General features: G+C 47.5%; 1 protein-coding gene across 1 annotated transcript; it reads left to right on the forward strand.

Moving 5' to 3' along the window:
* On the forward strand, positions 1-18,462 carry KEL (Kell blood group, metallo-endopeptidase). Its single transcript, XM_023514221.1, has 19 exons — positions 1-54; positions 380-457; positions 740-893; positions 1,087-1,263; positions 3,026-3,150; positions 3,479-3,625; positions 5,992-6,054; positions 6,147-6,335; positions 6,572-6,720; positions 8,592-8,721; positions 14,460-14,570; positions 15,379-15,477; positions 15,720-15,797; positions 16,237-16,337; positions 16,502-16,612; positions 16,734-16,801; positions 17,026-17,195; positions 17,528-17,623; positions 18,301-18,462. Exons 1-19 carry the CDS (start codon positions 52-54, stop codon positions 18,460-18,462), a joined length of 2,211 nt encoding a protein of 736 aa, XP_023369989.1. The 5' UTR covers positions 1-51.
* Positions 18,463-18,660: the final 198 nt, after the last annotated feature.

Below are 18,660 nucleotides of genomic sequence, written 5' to 3' on the forward strand. Positions count from 1 at the left end.
AGCAACTAGAGCAGTACTGGGAAGGATTCTGGAGCCAGAGAGCACAGAGAGATGGTAAGTCCCCTAGAGACACCATACCATTTTGGAGTCAGAGGAGGTTGGGGACTGAGGGTGGCTGTGGGCAAAGGTTCTGCCCCCACTGGAGATCAGGGAGCAGAAGGGGGAATAATTTAGGCAGAGAGTAGAGGTGAAGAGAGAGGGAGGAGAGAGATGGCACCTCAGGACAGAGGCTTGCTCTGAAACCCATCTGGGAACATGGCCCTAAGACAAAAAAAAGTGTGTGAGGGCAGGGTGCAGTCTTGGCAGCCTGATGAAACTCTGTTTAGTGCCCTCCCTTCCTGAACTATCCTCTGTCTCCTTCCCTTCCACTCACCTCCAGGAGGGTGGGGATAAGAGTGAAGATGAGCTGAAGAGTCTCAGCCAGGCCCCTGCAATGGAGACTCTAGGGAGCCCAGAGGTAAGTGACATGACAGACACTAATGTTATCACCCCTGGCTCCAACATCCCACCAACATTCATCCCCTGCAGTGCCTGCTTAACCTTTGCCCAAGACAGGTGCCGTTCCCTATTTTCTCATCTCTCAGTGGGCTCCCCAGGGTTGGGTTAAGGAAGAACGAAGAGAATCACCTTTGTACAAAAGCACTAGCACTAACCTAACCAATTCTTTTTTCCTTCTCTCTCGTCTTCTTCCCTCCATCCCTTCTCCACCCCCTCCACCCTTGTGTTTTTCGCCTGCCAGTTCCTCCCACGGAACTCTCCAGAAGAGAGGCTGCCCCCAGAGGGGAGCAGACTGCGGGCCACCGCCTGGCGTGTGCTGATGAATGCCCTGCTCTTCAGCCTGCTCCTGGCTTCTTCTGTGCTTTTAGTCTACGCCTTCCGGAACTGTGGCCCAGGTAAGCAAGATCAGCCCGCTCAACCTAGTCCTGCCAAGTGGCCCATCCCTGCTCCTGGAGCTCTGATGCCCACCCTGAGCCTCCTAACTTCTCGCCCATTCAGCCATGTCCTTCTCACCAGACTCCTCCTCCCCTGTCCCCTATCCCTGGAGGGAGGGGAATGCCCTGGCCTCTCTCCTTCCTTCCCTCACAGGTGCCTGCCAGAGGCAGGTGTGTTGGGATCTTAGGGCTCTTTACCTGGCCTCGGGGAACAGCAGCGTGGACCCCTGCACCGACTTCTTCAGCTTCGTCTGTGGAAAGACAAACAGGTCCAGCGATTCCTTCCAGGCTCTTGCTGAGGAGAACAAGAGCCAACTTCGGAGGATCTTGGGTGAGGAAAGCAGGTGGAAGGGTCTTTTTACAGGTGAAAGCTTCTGAGCCCAGGACCAGGAGCCCGCGGCCCCAAAGTCCAGGCTGCGGAACAACTGCCTGGCCTCGCTTCTCTCCCGCCGCCCCTGCCACCTCAGCTGCCCCTTCCCTTCTTCCATCTCTCTTGGTCCCTCTCTTCATCTTCTCTACCTCATCCCCAACCTCTTTCCTCTGCCAATCTGTGATTATTCCATTGTCTCCAAGCCCTTCCTTTTAACAAGCTCCATCCACTTTGTTGTTTCTCTCAAGTGTTCCGTGTCTGTCCTACACGTGGTGTCTTCCTCCGCCGCCACCTCCTCAACACGCCGCCCTTCAGCTCTTCACTCCAGTGCCCTCTCTCCAGCTTCAGACCCTCTGGTCCTCCAGTGCCTCTCTGTCCATGTCACCCTTTGCCTCCCACCACGTCCCAGCTCCTGGCTCTCCCAGTGGTCTCTTGCTTCTCCACTAAAACCGTGGCTGGTGGAAGGCATGTTGAACTGCAGCTGGCGGGGTAAGAGGGCTGGGTGCCCACAGGTTGTGGAGAATGAAAGAGGCAGGGTGACAGTGTGAGGAGAGGGGCTGGCACCATGGGTGGAGCCTGTGTAAAGCTGAGGGAGCGAATATAACCAGCCCACTGGCTATGCTGGAAGAGAGAGTTCTCACGAGTTGAGGCTGTGAAGAGGAAGCCAGGAGGGTGGAAGTGGGTCCCAGGAAGCTGGCCATGCTGCTGCCCAGTGGGGACAGGAGCACATGAGACAGGCTTGCACTTCCAGTCCTCCAGCACTACTAATGGATCAGCTGGAATCTGGGAGAAATGAATGAAGGAGGAGTGGAAGGTTTACTTTCTCCATGGAGGGATATTGCTGGTTGAGGTACAGGCATGAAAAGGAAGAATAGTAGGAAAAATTCTATTGACCACAGTGGTGCAAAGAGATTACAGGGGATTCGAGGGTGGGAATGTTAGATATCAGAGGGTGGCTGATTCAGAGATGTGCATCTCATTACCGTGCTGTGTTTGCTTTCTGGGATCCATAGATGAGGAGTTGGCTTCTTCTCTTTGCTACACCTTTCCTTGTCAGTTTTCTTCTTTCCAGTCTAAGTTTTCTAGTTTCCTGAATTTGTCCAATTCCTTCATCTGTTTCTCTCCTGCCTTCCATTTCTATCCCATCTCTACCCATATCCCACATATTCTTTTTCTCCTTTCTTCTATGTTTTTTCCTTCTTGTTTTCTTCTCCACACTTCATTTATTTATTTATTTATTTATTGCGAGGCAGACTCTCACTCCATTGCACTTGGTGGAGTCCCATAGCATCATAGCTCACAGCAACCTCAAACTCAGGCTCAGGTGATCATCTTGCTTCAGCCTCCCAATTAGCTGGGACGACAGGTATGCACCCCAATACCTAGCTAGTTTTTTTCTATTTTGGGTAGAGACCAGGTCTCAGTCTTGTTCAGGCTGGTCTAAAACTCATGAGCTCAAGCAGTCCACCTGCTTTGGCCTCACACTTTCTTTATCTTCCTCATCATGTTCTTCTCTTCTCCCTGCTCTTATCCTACCACGGAGCTGAGCCATTCCAAACTGGACAATCCTTTCATCTTTTCAATTTCTCTTCTTTATGCCTCCCTTTCCTTCCATGTCCTGTGGGAGTCTTCCTTTCCTTCCTGTACATGCCCTGCCCCTCATGCTCCATGTTGTCACTTTGCTGCTCTTCACTTCTTTAATTCTCCCATGCTTCCTTTCTAGAGGCCCAGGGCTCCTGGCGTCCAGGCTCGGGAGAAGAGAAAGCCTTTCAATTCTATAGCTCCTGCATGGACACACACACCATTGAAGCCTCAGGGACTGGGCCCCTCAAACAAGTTATTGAGGAGGTGAGAAAAACTAGGATATTAACTTTTTTGGATGCATAACAAATAGAACCAATGAAAGCTTGGGGCTGCCACTTTTTTTCTAGACGGTGGGTCATCCTCCTAAGAATCCCTGAGTTCTAGGGACAGATGGAGCTAGAAATGGCAATATCCTGTGGGAGTACTAGGACCTTGGGTGAATCCAGAGAAGAAGAGATAGATGTGGAGCCCTGGAGACATCGGAGAACTCAGAGCAGAGATCAAGAGGTGCCAGATCTCTGAGAAAGAGAAGATCAAGCCAGTGAGGGACTCATAGATCCTATACTCAGCCCTTTCTCCCTTTTCTTCCCAGCTTGGAGGATGGCGCATCTCTGGTAATTGGACATCCTTAGACTTTAACCAAACTCTGAGACTTCTGATGAGTCAGTATGGTCACTTCCCATTCTTCAGAGCCTACCTGGAACCTCATGAGATCACCTCACACACACCAGTCATCCAGGTGAGCAGTGTACTAGCAAAAGCACAAATGGACCTCAGCCTGCCTCAAATCTAGCCTGTCAACTCCTAGCAGAATGCTACAGGTTGGGGTGGGACAAAGGTGCAATGTAGGGAACAGCTTTATCTTAAGGGAAAATTTTTAATATGAGAGTCAGGAACATTAGGTGAGGGTGGCAGACAGAGCAATAGGGCCAGTCTCAGGAGGTTAGAAGTAATTCTGATCTTTCTTCCTACTGATCTGAATTAATTCTTAACTAATTTTCATATCTCCAGGATTTCCCTATTATTTGCTCTTCATTTCTGCCAACTTTCTAAACCAATGGCTACTTGTGCTATATTATTTGTGTTTAAATGCCTCCAGTGGTTCACCAAGTCATCAGGATCTGGGCCCTAATCCTTAGCAAAGCAAGTACTTTGAGATTTGACCCCACATACTTCTCCAGCCTTATCTCTACATGTCCCTCTCATTCTTACAACCTAAGCCAGGCTGACTCACTGGTAGTTCCATGAATATTCCTCCATTCTTTGTATATGCTGCTCCTTTGGTCTGCAACAATCTCTTACATTTAGCCTGGAGAACTCTTCTATATTTTTCAAATGTTGGCTTTAGTTATTATCTCTTCCAGAAAGTCTCCATTGACATCCTAATTAGGAGTTAGGTGAAGCCTTTCTCTCCTTCCTCTCATTTCCTCCTGCTCTCAGCATGTACACTCAGTACTGAAGCCTGTGAGCCTTCCCAGCACAGGACCACACCTATTCCTCGTTGTTCCTCAGGATCTAGTACAGGGCCACCCAGCTTGAGACTCACACCAGCAACTAAATAAAAACACTGGTGCCATCACTGCCATGGTATGCAATGTAATGCCATCTATATATTTTGTCCCTACTCTCAAAAATTCCACAAAAAGAGGCTGAATATACAAGAACTGGTAATCAGGATGAAGTGTTCTAAAATTTAGTTCTAAAAGTAGGCTCAGGAGTTTAGCTGGTGTGGTTTTGGGGGTCAATTAAGATCTAAACCGGTTAAGGAAAGGCTCAGATAGGAGAGAATGTGAGCTAAACATCGTGCTTGGCTCACACAGGTAAAGGTGATAGTGAGGCTGAGGGTTATTAAAAGGGCTGTAGGAAATCCTGAGCTAAGGGATGAACCAGGAATGATTCATCATTCCTGGATGAATGGGGAGGGGCTGAGGGACAGAGGGAGCCATAGAAGAGTAAGAATGTTCAGAGAAGTGGGGGCTAGGCCCACAAGGACAGGTCACAGAGGAGAGGGGAAGTGCTGCAGGAAGGAGAGATCATCATGGATTCCAGAGATTTCCAAGCTCAGACAATACATGAGATGACACCACTGGACCTAGAAACAGTTTCCCAATGGTTATGGAAATGGACACAAATCAGATGGATTAAGATAAGGAATCCTTTTTATTCCCCAAACTTTGGACATAAAATGTGACAAAAGAGTCAAGTAAAAGATTTTTAGGATAGAGGAAAAGTACATACCTTAAGGTAGGAGTGTAATATTGAAATGGGAGAAAGTAAAGGAAAATATGGAAGCAAAGTTCCTCAAGATAGAATCACGGGCTGAGCAGAGCCGGAGCTCAGGCGAGGTATGTGAGGGTCCTCAAGAAGGACTCTAGGAAGGTCCCCAAAACTCAGTGTCAAGAAAAAATAGTATTTTAATGACTATCCCTAAAAAATCAAAATCCATGCAAAAATCAGTGATTGCACAAAACATCAATTTTTTGTTCATTATTGATTTTTTTTAAAAGGTTATACTTTTTTTCAAACTGGAACAAAACTCTTACAATTTTTTTTCAAAATGAATCAAAAATACATTGAAGACTTTCTGGAACACATCCATGATTTTTTCAAAATGAGTCAGGAAAACATGTTAATTGGGGGGGGGGTGAGTGTGAATCCATCATAAGCAAAGTTTTGAGATCTTATTGTAGAGTCCCTTGTATTAATCTTTATTTTTTAAATTAATTAAAATGTTTGTCTTGATTACTGAGTACTGGATACCTCTTAAATTTTTCATTTGAGATGGACATCTCTCCATTGTCCTAGCTGTGGCTCTAGTCCAAGGGATGGGTCCCTTCAGGACACCAATTGTTAAGCTTCTTTCCTGGTAATCATCCCCAAGCTGGTTATGTTAGTCACTATCCTATCACATTTGCATGTCTGGACTCTTCCTTTGGTGGCCCTTGGCCCCCAATCCTGCCATTTCTTTGTGCTCTCACTCCTTCTTTGTGAACTCTTCATACCCATGTCCATGGCCACCTTCCTTGGGACACTCCCCGAGGTCCCCACATGTCCCTCTCTGCCCCCCATGCTCTCCCACCACTCTCCAGCCTCTCTTGTGTCCAGATAGACCCACCAGAGTTTGATGTTCCCCTTCAGCAAGAGCAGGAACAGAAGGTCGATGCCCAGGTAAGGTGGCCTGTGGACAGGGTCCCCACCCTCGGAGGCCAGGAGAAGGGCAGGAGCCTCTGGAACCTGTGACTGAGGTTGTTCTTCCCCAGATCTTTCGGGAGTACTTGAAGTACCTGAACCAGCTGGGGAACTTGCTGGGAGGGGACCCAGTGAAGGTGCAAGAACACGCCTCCTTGTCCATCTCCATCACTTCAAGGCTGTTCCGGTTTCGTAGGCCCCTGGAGAAGCAGCAAGCACAGGGCAAGGTTGACCAGATGGTCACTATAGACCAACTCCAGGTACCTCATATGGGGAACAGGAGGATTGTGGGCATGAAGGTCTCTGCCCAAGCTTTTCTTACCTCCTTATACTCTTCCTCCTACTGCCCTTAATTCTTTTGCATCTCTGACTTTCTCCAGACTTATCCTCTTCTCCAACCGTTTTTCCTCTTTCTCCTAAGCCCAAGGGGAAGTCTTTTCCCCTTCCTTCTCTCCTTTTCTCATTGTCCCCCTCAGCTTTGTGTCCCTCCTCTAAGGAAATGGCCCCGGCCATCGACTGGTTGTCCTGCTTGCAAGCAACATTCACACCGATGTCCCTGAGCCCTTCTCAGCCCCTCATGGTTCATGACCTGGAATATTTGAAAAACATGTCACAACTGGTGGAAGAGCTGGTGTTGACACACAGGTTTGCCTCAGGTGGGACTGGGGAGAAATGGAAGGAGAGTCCAAGGACCTGTAGGACTCGGGGACCTGGGATACCTTGGGAATGCAGGCTGGTAAGGCCTCCCAGGGAGATGAGAGGGACCTGTTCCATTTGGGGCAGGGAGGGGTGGAGTGGGGTGGGTGGCATGAGAGGAGAAGGATGTGAGGTCTAGAGCATGGGGAACAGAGCACACACAAAATAATGGGTCTAGGGACAGCCAGAACATCGGGACTGCTGGGAATAGCAAAGCAACTTGCAGAGAGCCTCTGAGCTTCAGGAGATGCTACAAGGTCACATATGGAGCATGTGAGGGCATTTGTGCCCTTCAGCAACTGAGCACTACAGGCAAGAGGAGCGAGCCAGGGAGATAAGGAGAAGGAGGTGGTAAAGGGGGAAAAGCTGAGGCAGAGTATATTTCTCAGCTGTGGTGAGGGAATTCTGGAGCCCTTGTGGGAAAGAATATCTAAGACCAATTCTGGGAGGATCAGGATGCCAAGTCAGGTGGGGCACAAGATAGTGTAAGATAGTGCAATTCTACATTGGGCCCTCCGCCTCTCCAAAACCTGTGTGGCCACCGCCCAAAGGCAGCAGCTCTTCCTTCCACGGGCTTGGACTCAAAGCCCTTCTTCATTATAACTTGGTGGCAGCAACATCTCAAAATCCTTTCGGGGAGGGGAAGGGGCAGGTTTACATGAGGGGCCAGTCATCTCAGGGCAGAGCATTGCCAGCAGGACAGGGGAGCCGCAGAACCCAGCTTCACATTGCTGAAGCGATATGGTTGAAGATGCGCTGAGATTTCTTACTTGTGGAAGTAGATGAATCTCTTTCTTTTTTTTTTTAACCTTTTTTTTTCCTTTTATTAAGTCGTATACACATAGATCATGAATACATTTATGCATCTGTGGGATATAATGTGTTGTTTTTTATACAATTTGGAATGCTTACATCAAACTAGTCAACATAGCTTTCACCTTATTTAGTTATTCTGTTAAGACATTTATGTTCTATTCTTGATAGATTTAACTCTTATCCTTACAATATGCTCCATAGGTGTGGTCCCCCCATTTATCCTCTTCTATCAAACCTCCCCTCTCCCCTCCCATCCCCCTTCACTTCTCTCCTTCATCCTAGGCTATAGTTGTGATCCATCTTTCACAAGAACGTGTAATTATAAATTGGTTTCATAAAAGTACTGAGTACATTCAATACTTTCTTCCATTCTTGAGATACTTTACTAAGAAAAATATGCTGTAGCTCCATCCACGTAAACATAAAAGAGGTAAAGTCTCCATCTTTTTTTAAGGCTTCATAGTGTTCCATGGTATACATATACCACGATTTATTTTTTTTTTTACACTTTTATATTTAATGATGTATTTTTATGAAATCCTTTTTGGCCTTTCTGCCTCCTTTCCCTTTCCCTTGTATACCACAATTTATTAATCCATTCAAGGGTCAGTGGGCATTTGGGCTCCTTCCATGACTTGGCAATTATGAATTGAGCAGCAAAGAACAATCTGGTGCAAATATCTTTGTTGCAAAGTGATTTTTGGTCTTTTGGATGTACACGTAGTAGAGGAATTGCAGGATCAAACAGCAGGTCTACTTTTAGATCCCTGAGTGTTCTCCAAACTTCTTTCCAAAAGGAATGTATTAGCTTGCATCTAGGCCAAGAACTTCTTTCTCTGTGACTTTGAAGGTTGCCTTTTCACCTAGTTCCTTCTTCTGTCATTTCCCTACCCCCTCTCCTAAACCGCAGCAAGAAAAGCTCTTCTTGACTGTTTGCGTATTAAAAAAATTGTTCTTCAGACATCCTCAGATGTATATGTGTAGGTCTCTTTTTGTCTCCACAGGGACTTTCTGCAGAGCCACATGATTTTAGGGTTGGTGGGGACTCTTTCTCCAGCCCTGGACAGTAAATTCCAGAATGCACGCAGAGAGCTGAGGCAGAAACTTCGGGAGCTGACAGAGCAACCACCCATGGTGAGGAGAAGAGGGGTTGTTTTTTCCTAGATTGGGAGCTAGAAAAGTATCTTGTCTTCTGAGGTGTAAGTGTTAGCTTGTCTGTCTCAGGGAGAGGGTCATGATGGCAGGTGCCCCTCCCTGTCTGAGCTCTCCATGGAAACAGGCAGGTTGGACAGATGAGGCTTCACTCAAGAACCAAGGTACCAGGTGTCAGGTGTTGAGAAACATGTCGCCTGTCCCGGCCACCTCTCTGGCCTCTTGCTGAGTATTAGAGTTTAATTATAAAACTCTGCAATTACCAAGGACTGCTATCTTTTGTTGTGCCCCTTACGTTATTTGCTCAGATATTCGACTGGACCTAGAACTTAGGATTCACTGGGAAGTGGGACAGGTGTGGCAAGCAGTAGCCTTCCCTGACTCTCAGTGATTCCATATTCCACACAAAAATGTTCTGCATAAAGATTCATCTCTGACATCCAGGGGGATCTGTCGGGTGACACGTGGGCTTTGGGGTGCAGCCTTTGATGCATCTGAGGAGGATGCTGGGGAGCAAATGTATTTCACTGAGGAGAGTCAACTTACAACATAAGATGCAGAGATACTTCTCCACTGAGAAACTCGAACTCTTGAGTCAAATCTCCAAAGGCAAGCAGAAGTGTCTTGTACATTGGATACATCCAACCTCAGTGAAGAACACAGTGTATTCTTGAAAATCACTGGGTTCTCTTAGTAATTTGTGGACCATTTCTCTGCCTTGGAGAAACTCTCTGCTTTGGCAACCGGAAATGTCTGTGGAATTCAGACAGGAAAAAGGTATCCGCAGGGACTGGAATATAGTCTTTACTTATTGAGAGCTTATATTGTGCTAGACATTTTCCTAAATGCTTTTGGTCTATTAACTAATTTAATCCTCACAGTTCCACAAGGTACCATGGACACCATTTTGTCCCTGGTTTAGAGATGGAGAAACAAAGGCCCAAAGGTTAAGGAGTTTGTTCAAAGGACTATAGCTAATGAATTGGTAAATAGAGGATTTGAACTCTGGCAGTCTGGAGTCAGGGTCTGTGCTTATTCATTGTAGTAAAAAGCATTGCTTCTTAGAGTCCTCACCTTGTCCCCAGGGAGCTTCTGCCCAGCTTTTATCTTGATTCAAATGAGGCAGAACAGAGCCCCATGTTCTCTAGATTAGAGTTGCTACAAAATCAGTGGCAACAAGCAGTTTCCTGTAAATCCCTCCCCCGTGGCCTGAGGGCAACTTTCTAAAGGTGAGGGTGTGAGACTGCTCTTGTTGAGTTTTACTTAAAGAACGCAGAAGGCTTACACATCCTGAAGTCACTCTCTTTTCCATTAAGGTACATAATTGATCTTGGGCTTAAAATCTGAGTCAACCTATGCCAACAAATAGTTGTGTGACCTTGGAGAAGCCATTTTACCTTTTTGGAACAAGAGTGTAAAATATGACACATAACAATAATGATAAAAGCTGATTATACCCTGAGAAGTCATGATCTGTCAGCACTTAGCATAGATTATTTTATTTAATCTCCCAGAAACACTTGGAGGCTTTTAATTCCCATTTCACTGGTGCAAAAATAGACTCGGAAAGGCCAGGGCACTTTGCCAAGATCACACAGCTCATAAGTAAAGGAACAGGCTCCATGATAGATCTATTTGGCTTACAGAATCAGGGTTTTTTTTTGTTTGTTTTTTTTTTGCCACACCCTGTGCAGGATTGGGAAATAAGTGGCTGCTGTAAACAAGGGATGAGCAAACCTTTCTGTAAAGGGCAAAGTAGTAAACATTTTTGGCTCTGTGGTCCATGTGGTCTATGCTACAGCTGCTCAACAATGTTTTCGCAGCACAAAGGCAGCAATGGCAGATGTGATTGTTTTCCTAGAGAAAGAACTCAGGTTTGGACAACAGATACTCTTGGAGTTCCCAAGACGGAAAGATCAGGGAGTGTTTGAATGATCAGTGGGATCTTTATGCAGGAGAGAAAACCAAATTAAAGTCTAGAGAGGGGAAGGAGTTTTCCAGCAAAGAAAGGCTGATCACCTCATTGGGACAGGGTGTGGGGAAGGGTGGCTAAAACTTGGTCCAGTATGAGGTCCCTCCTGGTGGGTCTGGCTGAGGAGAGATGAGTAGGCTTGGAGGGAAGGCAGTGCCCACTGCTGCCACTGGAGCGTGTCCCTGAGTGTTCGTGTTTGACAATCCACAAGGAGGCCAGGACACCTGCAGCACAGTGGACAGGACATTAGGAGGGAGAACATCAGCAGGAAGGAGAGGACCTCATAGGGACTGGTAGGTCTCATTTCCTCTGCAGCAAATAGGAACATGAGGCGTTTATCTATTTTATGATTTGAAAGAACATATTATAAGGTTCAAAATGAGATTTCCTGATGTGTGATCTAGGGGAAAGAGTGGGGTCAATGACTCCACCAAGGTTTTGGCCTTGATTTAACCAACATTTTTAGCTCTATTTAAAGGTCATTAATTTCAGACTTCTGTTCATATTCTTCTGAACAAATTCTCATTTATAGTGCTCTTATTCCTAAAGACTGCTAAAGCCTCATTATCTGACCATCTTAGGTTGATTGCTTTCAAATATATAGTCACTGAAAATGGCCATTGAGCCAGGCCTTTCTTTTAGGAAACGTGGGAAGCTGGGTTTGGGAAGCTAAAGAAGAACTTCACATTTGTGGCAATTAAATATGAACTGTTTATATTCAGCTCAGCATCCCAATTTATTCAAGTTACTTTAGCCATTTTTTTCCTGATCCTCCATTTTATCGTCTGTCTTTTCCAACCTTGGGTCATTTGCAATTTTGTGCAGTGCATCTTCTTGCAGACTTCTGTTAAGATCCTTAAAGGGGAAGGACATCAGATCAGCATATCGAGGACTTAGTTATAAATGTATCCATTCATTTAGGCAATAAGTATGTATTGAGCACTTCTTATATCCCAGATACTTCCCTAAGCACTTTGGATATGGCAGTGAAAAAAAATAGACAAATATCTTTGCCTTGGACACATAATTTTAGTAAAGAAAGAAAGATAATAAATGAGCTAAATAAAATATGTTACGGAGGAAAATACAACAGGAGATGAAGAAAGGAATGCTAAGTGAGGAGCAGTTATGGTTCTCCACAGGAAAGTCAGGGCAGGCCAAGTGAACTTGGAGTCCTTCATCAGTGATGTTCAGTCCTGGTGCAGCCAGATGAGAGTTCACTTAAATCACACTATCATTCGACATTAACTTCTCCAGCAAATTCACTAGGATTTAATCCATACCAAATGCCTTGGGTAAATCAAGAGAATGCCAGCAAAGCAGGGTAGTACTTTTGAATATGCAGAGTACTTTCAGAGAATCATTTCACCAGATCCTCTTATCCAGGGGGAAGGTAGAACCCATAATATTTTCATTTTGACCGCTGGTATAGCTGAAGCACAGGGGTTTAAGTTCATAACTCACATTTAGTAAAAGCTGAGTACTCTGTCCCTGTCCTGTGGTTGTATGGTGGTGGCCTTAGGGATGGATTTAGTCTGCAGATGTGTTTTGTTAGTCTTTGGAGTCTTTTGCAAACTTTGAATTAATCATCAACATTTAAAAATTAAGAGATGGAATGCCAGGGTTCAGATTTCCAGCCTGTGTGTACATGTGTGTGCGAAGCTCAGGAAACATGGGGCAGCCTTCTTCAGGGCAGCCACAACCACCACGCAGTGGCATGTGACTCAGATTTCAATTAGTAGCTTCTGGTCTTGTGTATACCCCAGTTTGAAAAGCTTTAGGAACTTTTATTATTTTGGCCTTCTTTGTCCTCACTGATTCCACCATAGCCCTTGATAAGTTATACATTATTTTCCAAACATTCAAATTCAAACATTCAAAAGAATTATCTAATAATTCTTTCTAGAAATTTTGTTTAGAAATTAACATTAAAGAGCTCTAAAATCTACTTTCATCCTATTGAAAATTAGTCACATTCTTGCTTCCCCTGTAGACTTTTAGAATTTTTCCTGATATTTATCACTTCCCAAATATTATTATTACTGGTTCTGAGGTTATATTAGCAACTTTTTTTTTGGTGCCTTAAAACTAATCCACTGAATTTCATTATCTTGAGTTTGAAGTATTTTTTCCATCCTTCATATTTAGGAATTTATTTTTCTCTAATTCTATTTCTCTCTTTCTCTCTTTTTAGCATTATCTTTCCAATCAATGTGGTGTATTCTATCATTCCATGTCTTGAGAGAGAGCTGGTGGTAGTCTGAGGGGGCCTCTGTGGTCTCCAGTAGTAAAATCCCAGGGCAAATAATGTTGGACAAATTAGTTGGGCCCCCAAAAAGGAGATCAGGGAAGAACTCAGGGAGCAGGAGATGTGAAAAGGCCCACTGCTCCTGTTGGCTGCTGCCCCAGGTTGTCACTCTCTTCTGAGAGGCAGTTCCAGAACCAAACTTGTCCCTCGGGAGAAGGAAATTGACAATGTCCAGAAGAACTTCCCCACCTGAATCTACTCGTTGCTATCAGACCCAAGCTTCCTCTCCATTCCTGTTTGCTTCTCACTTGCCTCAGTACGTGTCTCTGTGTGCTGAGATGTGTGAGAGAAGAGATCTCACAGTCAGGTCTGGACCAACCTCCAAAATGATTGACTCTTTAACTCGTGGGCTGGGAGTCTCTTCCTTGATGATCACCAGCCTGGCTTCCACTCTCTATTCCTCCAGGTGGTGCTCATAACTTCCCTCCCCATCTTAGGACCAGCCCAGCTGTTCTGAGGCCCCAGCAGCAGCCTTCCAGCCTTCCTGCCTTCCTGCCTTCCCAGCCCCAGATCTGTGGGAAGTCAATAAATGGCAGGAATAAAGTCTTGTGGCTTCATCCCGCTTAACCCAAATTAGCATGTCATCTGGTTTGTATCTCTTTCCTTGGGTCAGCTGCCTACTCCTCACCCCTGGCTCTGTGAGTGTGTTTCTCTGGTCACCCTGTTGCACTTGTGTCCTCTCTGGGCTGACTTCTTGGTCAGCTGTCCAAAGCCACTCAAGCCCAGAGCTAAGTCTTTACCCACATCTGTCTCTTATATTTCTTATTCTCTAGGTCCTTCTGACAAAAACATCTCAGTTGCCACTGCCCTTCCTTTCCCCAGTGCTTGTCGATGGCCTCGCTGCTTCTGCAGTGAAAGCTCCCCATTCTCTTGTCCTGTTTCCACCTCCCCAGTTTGGCTGAAGGACTTCTTTCTAGCTCTCCCAATTCATATATTTAGTCGTATCTTTTGTCCTCTTCTCCTAGCAAACAATGTGGCATCTAAAACCCAGTTTTATTCCGACAGTTGCCTTCTTATGAGATCCTACAGGATGATACCTGACTCCCACTTGCACAGATGGGAGGGAGTCAATGTCTCCAGCTGTTCAGCATGGGAGGGTGGGTGTCATGGCTGGGACCCCAGAGGGGAGCGTGCAGTGTTGGGGATGGGCGGGCAGTACACCTGCTGAGGTAAGAGGCCTGGCTTCTCACCCTCTCCTTCCCATATTCAGCAGGCAATAACCAGGGAGACTTTGCTCAACCACCCTCACAAGATTAACCCTGAGGGAGCACAGGGGAGGATGGAAGCCCCTTTCTCTGAGCAGCAGGGTGTGTCACCCAAAGGGATAATAAACTGAGACAGAACCCAGAAAATTCAGTCAAGAGAGTACCCTCTGGGGGGTGCAGATCTAGAGAAGATAGGCCTGGGGAGAAGTTTCTCACTCCACCTCTGTCTCTGTAGCCTGCCCGCCCACGATGGATGAAGTGCGTGGAGGAGACAGGCACCTTCTTTGAGCCCACCCTGGCGGCCCTGTTTGTTCAGGAAGCCTTTGGCCCCAGGACCCAAAGTGCTGTATGTGAGAGTTCCATCAGCCCTGTCCCTCTGCTCCTCTACCCCAACTCTCTCCCTTGTTCTGGGACCCTCGCCCTTCTCAGCGTCCCTGAGAGTGGGAAATCAGACAGGCCTAGAGAGAGTGTCCACTGAGGGGGCGAACCCAAAGGACTGTCCAGCCCTGGGATGAGCATAGCTCGGCCACAGGATACAGAGTCTCCACAGCACGCACTGCCTTGGACAAGGCACCCGACTTTCCTGGTCTTGTGCTTCTTCAACCATGAAATAAGAAAATAGAACTCTGTGACCTTTCAGGCTCCTTCATGCTTACCTGAGATTGTTTAACAACATGAAAAATGACATGAGAATGGGATGACATAATCGTGAGGACAGTAAATAAGTAACTACTGAATACTTTCTGAGTGCCTACCCCATGCCCAGGGGCATTTGTGAGCACTCTGCATGAATGACTTTATTTAATTCTTATTATCATCCTAATTGTATAGAGGAGAGAACCAAGGCGCAGCAAAGTTGAGTGACTTGGCCAAAGTTACACAAGATCCAAACAGAGTAAGGATTTGAACTCAGGCTGTCTGATGCCAGAGCCTAGGCCCCTGATGTCACTCACTCTGATGTCCTCAGTGATGTGTATAAGAAAGTTTTCACAGAAGGTGGCTGGGGAGGCAGTGACTGCACACTTGGGCTGGGAAGCTGAGAAACTCAGGAAGAGGGAGAGAGAGAATGTGTGCCCCTCCTAGGATCAGGTGTGTGGGCAGGCCCAAGCTGAATCCCTGAGATCATGCCCCTGTTCCCAACCTCACTTCCACAGGCTATGAAATTATTCATGGCCATCAAGAATGCCCTCATCACTCACCTCAGAAGCCTTCCCTGGATGAATGAGGAGACCCGGGAGAAGGCCCAGAACAAGGTCAGGCTGAGCATAAGGGGCAATGTGGGAACTGGTACGGGATGGTTAGAGCAGTGGATGGTTAGAGATGGGGACTGGAGAGCACCAGGAGCCCAAGAATACAAGTCAAGTGTAAAGGCCAGTGTGCTGCACACATCCTGGAGACAGCATGGAAGGCTGGGGCAGGGGTGGTGAGCAGGAAAGCCTGCCTCTGATAGACTGAGCACAGCTGGCTTCCTGCCACCTTTTGTATCTCTCTGCAGGTCACCCAACTTCAGGTAGAGATGGGGGCCCCAGAATGGGCCCTGAAGCCAGAGCCCACCAGGCAAGAATACAATGATGTGAGTCTCTGACCTTCCCATCTCCTCAGGTCTTGTCTTTTTTCTCCTCATTTCACCAAAGTACCTGGATCTTTGCCAGACAATCAATGGGTTTTCCCTGGGTGATTCTAACCAATCACTTCCTTGTCCTGATGCGACTGGGCTTTCTGGGTGAAAGTCTACACTGTTGGTCTTGCTGGAAGAAGAATAGCACCTTTTCCGGTCACAATGTGTGTGCACACATTACAGCGTCCATCCCATGACTTGTCTGAGTGTGTCTAGCTGTGTGCCAAGATTAGTAAAGCCAGTCTGCCCCTGGTACATGTCATGGCTCTGGGCTGGCTTCTGCTAATCTGTGGCAGGGCTCACCTCTTTTGGTTCACATGTGCCCATCAGCACATGTCAGGGTGTGTCTGCTTTTGTCTCTGTGCACTCAAGCCACCTCCTGCCTGCTCCCCAGATACAGCTTGGACCTAGCTTCCTGCAGTCTTTCCTGAGCTGTGTCCGAGCCCTTCAAGCTAGAACTGTCCAGAGCTTCTTGCAGCCCTTCCCCAACCACAGGTGAGGGCAGGGGAGACACAGACCATCCATCCTAAAGATACCCTCTGATTATTAGGAGGGACAGAAACCAGGGCAGGAACAGGGGCAGTAGGTGGGAAGGACATGTGCGTTTGGGGGTGGGAGGACAATAAATGGTGGTGCTGGTGTGTGTGCTCTTCCCCCAGGTGGAAGGTGTCCCCCTGGGCTGTCAGTGCCTACTACTCAGTCCCTGACCATGTGGTGGTCTTCCCAGCTGGACTCTTGCAGCCCCCGTTCTTTCACCCTGGCTACCCCAGGTATGGATGATTCTATGCGGGCAGGGAGTCTCCCAAGAGGAATTTGCAGATGATGATGGATGGAACCTGAGGTCAAAAATGCTGAAGGCTTCTGGGGGCAACACAAACCCTTCTCTCCTAGAGCCGTGAATTTTGGTGCTGTTGGCAGTATAATGGCTCGTGAGCTGTCACAGGTCTTCTACGAACTCTGTGAGTAACAGGGCCACCAAGAGGTCAGGCACAGAGAGCCCAAGGAAAAGCCTCAAGGGAGGTCTCTAGAAGTGGTATGGTGTGGGGTAATTCTAGGCCTCCAAGGGAGACAGTCCTGGAAACTGTGTTGCTCCCGGCAGCCAGATCAGTTTACACTACCCACGACGTCCGAACCCCCCAAGCGCCACCCTCACCTGTGCATCTTCTTGCCCCATTGTCAACAGTGCTCCCTGAAGACTGCCCAGACTGCAGCCCCCGTGCCCTGCAGAGGGAGCTCCTGTGTCTAGAGCACCACTATGCCTCCTTCCAGTCACCAGACAGAAGCTTCTTCAATGGATCCCGCAGGTTTCTGGAGAATGCTGCAGATGTGGGTGCTCTGACCATCGCACTGCAGGTGACTCAAGCTCCCAGGCTGCCATCGATTTTTACTGGCCAGTTAAGCCCTGTCCTCAGGTTTTCCTCCCCCCATCTCTCATACAGACATAGTTATATAGCTTTCTGCCCTTTGTGCCCTCCCCACCCTCCGAGTGGATGTCAACTAGGGGATTTCCCTCCTGCCTCATAGGTCCCCCGATTCCTAGGACATGTCTATAGGCCTGCTGGCTCACACTCTTTCTCTGGCTGTGTCAGTGCACAACCCAGGAGGAAGGAACAAGGGCTGGTTTGGGTCTAGTGTGAAGGGCACTGGATTTTTAGGTGGCCACTGTCCACCCTTTCCCTGTGCAGGCATACAGGGAGAGTCTGTTGAGGCACTATGGGGAGACAATCCTGCCCAGCCTGGAGCTCAGCCCCCAGCAGATCTTCTTTCAAAGCTATGCCCAGGTAGGCAGCTCCTGCGTCCCACCAGAGCTTACTTTATAATAGACACCCACCCTAATACTGGCGCTCACAGAACCTCCCTTCTCCCCACCCCCCACCCCCACAAATACCCTGAGCCTCTGGTGCAGATGTCCCCACTGTCATCTTTCATCACTCCTTGTCAGAATCGTCCTTCACATTACATGTTCCTTGACCACTCAAGAGACAGGAAAAACCTTTCTCCCAGGCCTCTCCATGAGATGAGCCCAACTATTTTCTTCTTTCACGCTCCCCAAAATACATAAGCCTTAAAAATGAGCCTGCCCCAGGCTGGCTGTATACAGTTCCTCTTCAGAGACCCATACCCAAGTGTGGTGCCCACTTGACAGAAGCCCCTTACGCACCTGTGCTCTGTAGATGACCCAGTTCCCAGCTCCTCAGCACCATAAAACCTCCTCCGAGAGGCACTCAGTCACTGACAGACATTGTCATTACATAGCCAGGCCCTCCCCCCACTCCTTTCTCCAGATTATAGGACCTATTACCTACAGATCCTTCAGATGGCCCTTGGAGCACTTTATTCCCTGTTCCTCCTCTGTTGGCCCTCCTCAGCCACCTCATGTCACCAGCTCTTCCTTGTGCTACAGACACTGCTCACAACTGGCCTTCCTTCTCCCTCCTTGACCCCTCTGCCTGCCCAGGTGATGTGCAGCAGGCCCAGCTCCCAGGACTCCAACCACACTCACAGTCCTGCCCCGCTTCGGGTCCACGGGCCAGTCAGCAGCACCTCAATGTTTGCGCAACACTTCAGTTGTCCCCGTGGTGCCCTCCTGAACCCCGCTAGCCGCTGCCAAATCTGGTGACCTGGCTACCAAAGAGACTACGATACAGATGTGCCAGCATCTCCCCTGCCTGATCCACAGAATCAGGGCAAGATCTCTTTGTACTTCTATTCCAAAAGTAAAAACCTCCACTTGGCTTCTGCCTGTCTCTTAATGCCTCTTTCCTGCTAGGTTCTATGCCTCCAAGTCGGAAATGATATGCCCAGGTAGAAAATGCCA

Source organism: Otolemur garnettii, unplaced genomic scaffold (genome assembly GCF_000181295.1).
Source record: "Otolemur garnettii isolate 467f Iridium unplaced genomic scaffold, OtoGar3 scaffold00049, whole genome shotgun sequence".
Taxonomy (NCBI): Eukaryota; Metazoa; Chordata; class Mammalia; order Primates; family Galagidae; genus Otolemur; species Otolemur garnettii.

What these genes read in the sequence shown, in the direction of transcription:
- KEL (XM_023514221.1), top strand. An exon ending in CTTCCGGAACTGTGGCCCAG is followed by an intron (nt 894 to 1,086) that starts GTAAGCAAGATC and finishes CTTCCCTCACAG; the next exon opens with GTGCCTGCCAGAGGCAGGTG. An exon ending in CCAACTTCGGAGGATCTTGG is followed by an intron (nt 1,264 to 3,025) that starts GTGAGGAAAGCA and finishes CTTCCTTTCTAG; the next exon opens with AGGCCCAGGGCTCCTGGCGT.